At 34.6% G+C, this 6,000-nt stretch overlaps 1 protein-coding gene across 1 annotated transcript in view; it reads left to right on the top strand.

The window, feature by feature from the left end:
* Positions 1-1,036: 1,036 nt before the first annotated feature.
* Positions 1,037-6,000, top strand: part of LOC135083053 (protein DEK) — a 29,366-nt gene continuing 24,402 nt past the window's right edge. The window contains exons 1-2 of the mRNA XM_063977817.1: positions 1,037-1,162; positions 2,591-2,744. Coding sequence (XP_063833887.1) covers positions 1,121-1,162; positions 2,591-2,744 — 196 coding nt within the window. The 5' untranslated portion in view covers positions 1,037-1,120. The remainder of the gene's footprint in view (positions 1,163-2,590; positions 2,745-6,000) is intronic.

Here is a 6,000-nt window from a genome sequence, read left to right as displayed (position 1 = left end):
ACTTAATGTGGCTTTACAATAGTAAAATTTTCACAATCGGTTCACTAGATGTTAGATCCAGCGATTACCTTCTACAACCTTACAAACTTTATCTCTTCATAATATTTTTTATATTACTTAATTAAAGATTTCATCATAATTGGTTCAATGTTTTGCTTGCTGATGATAGAAAGTGAAGGCGAGTTTCACGAGATTTATGCTCAACTCAACCACAGAGGATCTTGCTTTTGGAACACAACAATGCTGATAACTGTGCTATAGACAGACACACACACAGTGTTGCTTTCTCATTATTTTTATACATTTATCACCAACCAATGACAACGACTTCACTAATAATAATTACCTATTATTATTAAATTGTATTGCAGTTTTGCAGTGTGGATTATAGTATCAGCCCCCTAGACAAAATGCAAATTGTGTCAGTTTTTAAGTAGAAAGATGGTAGAAAAAATGGTAGAAAAGCCTTTTTTTGTAAGGAGTTTCAACGTATTCGATTTTCGATCCGATCAAAAGTGCTAATTGTCTAGCTAGCTAGACCCACAGGGGCCCATAGGACACTCACTTGTGCCAAAAACACTTGCGCGAAAGATATTTGCGTGAAAGACACTTGCGTGATTTCACATGCGTGATGGGAACATTGGGAACGACTTGTAATTTTAAGCGAACCCGAAACGTTTTCGGTTTAAATTATTCTTATTAGTTTGCGGCTCATCAGCCATGTAATATGGGACCACTAAGTTTGTGTATGCGCGAAAAATATTTTTTTTTTATTTCGGGCACCTGTTTTTCGCGCGAACGTTCTTTCGCGTTACTTTTCGCGCAAGTGTCCATCGTTCTCCGTTCACGCAAGTGTCCGCTAAATGGCTTCGCGCAAGTGGCTTTATTCATCTAGTAATTTATTCTTATTAAAATAACCTGGAAATAAAGATAAATCTAGTCTAAACAGACGAAAAAGATATTGAATGAATTTATGGACTGCGCACATTCTTAATTTTCTCGAGATCCGCAAAGAAACGAAACGCATACTTTTTTTTTTCAATGTTATGTGTGCGTGCATTTGTGTTGTCCGGTGTTTGAAGACGCTTTGGAATTCGCTTTCAATTTCTTCGTAGGAAAAATGTCGGGTGATACCGATAAAGCGAAAATCAGTGACAATCAGGTATAGTTGTGAAATATGTATTTGTATAAATTTTCTTCATGATTGTGCGCGTGTAATAAGAACATTTTGAGCAGTGAAGTGGTGTTATTTCCGTGTTATATCACTAATGTTTGCCTGCGTCTCAACATGGCTGACAGAACGTTTGCTTCCCGCTAAACGCGGGAACTACGCCACGGAGGGTTGTGATATTAGTCAATATTTCGCATTAAAAACGGTGAATGCCAGTCTGATCAGTTATCGAAACTGATTCTAATGGGATATATTTCGGAAAATCGCATATTTTTGCACCCCCGCCCCTTTGCATTCGGCTGCAGGGCCTTTGTTAAATGTGCACGATATGCTATGACATTGATAGGAAATCCGCATGACCTTGATATTTGGTTTCTTGCGATTATTCAATTTTTAAAGCAGCGTGATACGATTTGTCGACCCATTGCCGCGGCTCCGCATCTCATTGCCTCCGCTCGGAACACAGCGGGCGATGTAAATAAAACGCGGAATCCTATTGGGGCCTAATGCTGACCTTATTTTTTGCATAATGTTTTTTGATTTGCAAGCGACGTCATTCGCCTAAACTAAAGATACAATGTAAGATTTGTAATGCATTCGAAGATGGATGTTCATAAATTGATTTGTCTGTCTGTAGTTGTACATAGACAATTTGCCGATAATGTTCGTATAGGTAGGTGCCTAGTTGCTATGTACACAGCTGTATATTTCACTGTAGATTTGTCAATGCGTATTGAAATATGTGCTCTATCTGATACGCATAAGGTTGATAATGGCGTGCGATAGATCGCCTACTGACGCTTACAGCAAGATGCAAAATCGCCAATACCAACTGAATTGTGAATAGTGTAACATATTTTTATTTCAATTTGATGAAAATTTACTTTAAAATTGACTTAGTATATTTTTCCCTCCAAATTTGTTCCTACCAACAAGATCATTGAAATGGTCTCAAAGTAAGTTCTACATCACTGTCTTGCACATTGGAAATTCCAAATGTGTGAGGGAGACAAGAACACTTTCTTTTCTCTTTAAGGTTGAGTTATGGAAAGATGATTGTGATGAGTTCTTATATGTAAAGCTCTGCCTACATAATGGCAAAGCATTGTTTTCAATTATGTAGGTATTTGACTTAGGGTTGCATATATTTATCTGAATTTTTTTAGTACTTGTCACATATTTTTGATCTAAGTCTAAGCACTTTGTATTACCAGCACTTGCTAGCTAAGCATATTGTAAGAAGTAGCTAAATAATGTCCCAATTGGTTCACATAATAAAGTACGAATTAAATTAATACATTAGACTTGTTTACTTAATTGCTGCTTGACTGAGTCCATAGTGATTCCTTACCTTAAACTGTTACATGCATTTGTAATATTGCCAAGAAAAAAAATGTTAAACTGATTAATATCACGCAGGATGAGGATAAGAAGTCTGGCGCTGGTGACGGGCAGACAACAGAAGACGAGTCATCACAGGACTCGAAGGGTGAGTCTGTGCCTCCAGAGGCACCGGCCCAAGGTAACACCGATGTAGATCAACCGAGTAACGTCGAACCACCCAATTTAGAAGGTCAGAATCGCTGTGGATCAAAATTGCAACGTGTTACTCACAATCTGTGTTCATCTACATCGCATTTACTAACTACGGGGCTTCCAAATTGTTATAATCATTAACATGCTATGCCATTGTACTTTACATAATTTTCTAAAACATTAATTTAACCACAAAAGCTGCTGTGGTTATATTTTTTTGTATTATTGAGTTAATGTTTTTCTTGATTTCCAATTTGTTTGTATTATGATTAACATTGGAAAGGTCAACTTTGAATTTTTATTTACTTACAACTAAAAGTACAGTCAGTCATAGGGTAATCATACACAATTATTTACCTAGCATAGTACCTGTATTGTATAGTTTTTAAAATTATTATTCCTCATAGAAATATTCCTTAGGTACCTGGACTAATATAACTTTGTGATCTACAAAAACACCAATTTGTATAGTAGATCATAAAAGTAAATAGTAATAATGGCATAGTATCATTGTCCATTTATCATCAATTCTTTGCTTATGTGGTGTCTAAAAGGTAAGGATTTTTAAATGTTTTATTATTTATTCTATTAAGGTTTGTTTCCAACATTCATCATGTTTGTAATTTTTTTCTAACATATTTTTCACACACTTACTCATTTATAATCACAACTTCACAAGCATATCAATTTTATAATATTTGATGGAAAGTCTACATTACAATAAACCAATATTTTTGTTAAAAAAAATTTAATAAAACAGATATTTATTGTCTCATCATACCAAAATTATACATTTTGTTGTCAAATAGACACACAAAAAAGCTTTCAACGGGCTCGGTGTATAGAGTCCTTTACACTTAGAAAGCCTTTACAAAAAACAATGCACAGAATTCGTATCAGTCATAGATTCTGTCATTATACAATGATTGGTTTAAGTATTGAAATTCGATTTAAAGTCTCAATTCGCTTGTAATGAAATCGAGTTTGAGCTTCGTACTGTAAAATGGACCATAGACAGTTTGGCGTCAATGTTATAGTCGGGATATGTTTCACGTGGGCTATAAATTACATACTATGAACTACTTTTTTGTCAGGGACCATCATTAGGCTCTTATTAAAAAAGGTAGTCGAGCGATTTACCTAATCGCCTAATCCACAAGGTGAACCGATGACCTCATAAAGGTAGCAGGAAGGCGTTGGATTCAGGCCGGCTATTGCGGAAATCATTGGGAGAGGCCTATGTTCAGCAGTGGACATACTATGGCTGAAATGATGATGATGATGATAATCATTCATTTTCAACTTGCAATAAGTGTGATTTTAACAACAAATAATAAACTACATAATGCTGATACAAATGTTATCTTAACATTCTTAACCCTTTAAACGGCAGTGGGAATATATCACCAAATTAAACTTTATTCCTTTGTCTTAACATCCAAAAACAATGAAAAATTTGGACTTGTTCTGCCTGTTAAAGGCTTAAAATTATCTAAAGAAATGACATTACATTGGCATGCAAATATTTGCTCCGCAGTATATTTTGGAGAATTCGAATCCGCAATATTTAAAATAAATTGTCATATTTTGCATAAACTGATTCATTAATAACGAATACGGAAACGTGTTTCAAGATCGCATTAACGCTTAGCGTACTCCATTAACTTTAACACTGACCTAAAGTCAACGGAGTAAAGTTTAATTTTAAACGTAGGACGATGATCTCTGGTTTTGTTGTACGATTTCGCGCCAACTTTTTGCTTGACGCAGCAGCACGTGGCGTTGATTGAGGCTTTACGCGTGAATTTACGCAATCGGCAGGTTATTGTGTCAGCCTAAAATCGTATTTGGAGCCTTAACACTGGTAATTACAGTTTAAAATCATTGACCGGGTCAGGGGTGACTGGTGTGGTATGTTCATTGTTCATGCATTTTTCAGTAAAAAATAGTGTGAAATTAATCTGGTTGACACTAGAAACAGACAGTAAAAAAAAAGTCATAAAACTCATTTATTTATGCAAGTAGGCTTTTAAAAAGCACTTTTACACGCCCCAGTATTAACCCTACCACTGCTTCAGAGGTGGAATTGTATAAAGCAATCGTAATCATTTGACAGTTCATAACGTACGATAAAGTTAGTTAAACAAAGCGTTTGACAGAATAATCGTACGTTATGAACTGTCAAATGATTACGATTGCTTTACACAATTCCACCTCAGGACAATAAATGGGCCAGTAACCTCTTTCAGTTTATTTTTTATTTATAAATTGTATTGAAGCTCAAACGAACTTGAAATATCTTAAAAACAAAATGTGGATTACCTACGATCTACAAGACTTATTTGATTTATGACGTCATCGATGTTCATTTATGACCGGCTCGTCGAATTTGCAAATTGAAATGACCTCACTTTTATTAAAAATGCAGCCGGATTACCTATCAACCAAACCTAACTATACTCTAACTGTCAGCTTGTTTTTAAGTTATTATTAAACTACATTCTGATACTCATGTAATAACGTTACAGCCGTTTTATGGAACACTTAATAAAAAAAGTTAAAAGGAAAAAAAACTAAATAATAATGGAAGGCCTCATTAGATAAACATATTAAGTAGTACTTTTATATTAAAGTTAATAAATATCCATTAGTTTTATTTTAGAGCTTTATATGAGTAGTATAATAAGACATGCGTTGTAGCACAAACTGAAATAAAGACAAAACTCCTTGTTTTTATTTACTTCAGATTAATACATTTAAAAGACCGCGCATAATTACAAACACGACATTCGATGCAAGTGATAAAAATGCTAATGTAATGTTATTTTAATAATTTTACCTCAAATCATTCGGTAAATTCCATAAAAGTACATAATACGGATAACTTTCCGAGATGAAGTAGGTATGTTCGTTCACGCTCTTAAATCCAAACTGGAAATATGATTCTTATTTATAATTATAACATTAATTAACAATATTCGTTGCACGTGAACTTGTTTATATTGTTTTCTTGTACGAGAACATTTTGGATCAACAACCAAAGTTATTGACAAATTAAAATCGATAACGATACAAAATCGTGTTTATGCTACGAACATTAAAGTACGAATAACAACTTTTATGGCGCAGTTACACTATTCGGGAAAATGATCGAGACATAATGTAAACGCCCACTTCAGTTAGTTTCGCCGTGGATCGCCCATACTTCGATGTACTTCTGTTCGTGTACGTTACTCCAGCTGGAAAGTAGCTCCTAGAGTGATATGAGTAGAACGTATAATTAGTTCCCAACA

This window comes from Ostrinia nubilalis, chromosome 22, assembly GCF_963855985.1.
Source record: "Ostrinia nubilalis chromosome 22, ilOstNubi1.1, whole genome shotgun sequence".
Taxonomy (NCBI): domain Eukaryota; kingdom Metazoa; phylum Arthropoda; class Insecta; order Lepidoptera; family Crambidae; genus Ostrinia; species Ostrinia nubilalis.
Note: the sequence above shows the minus strand (reverse complement) of the source record. Positions and strands in the feature narration are given on the sequence as shown.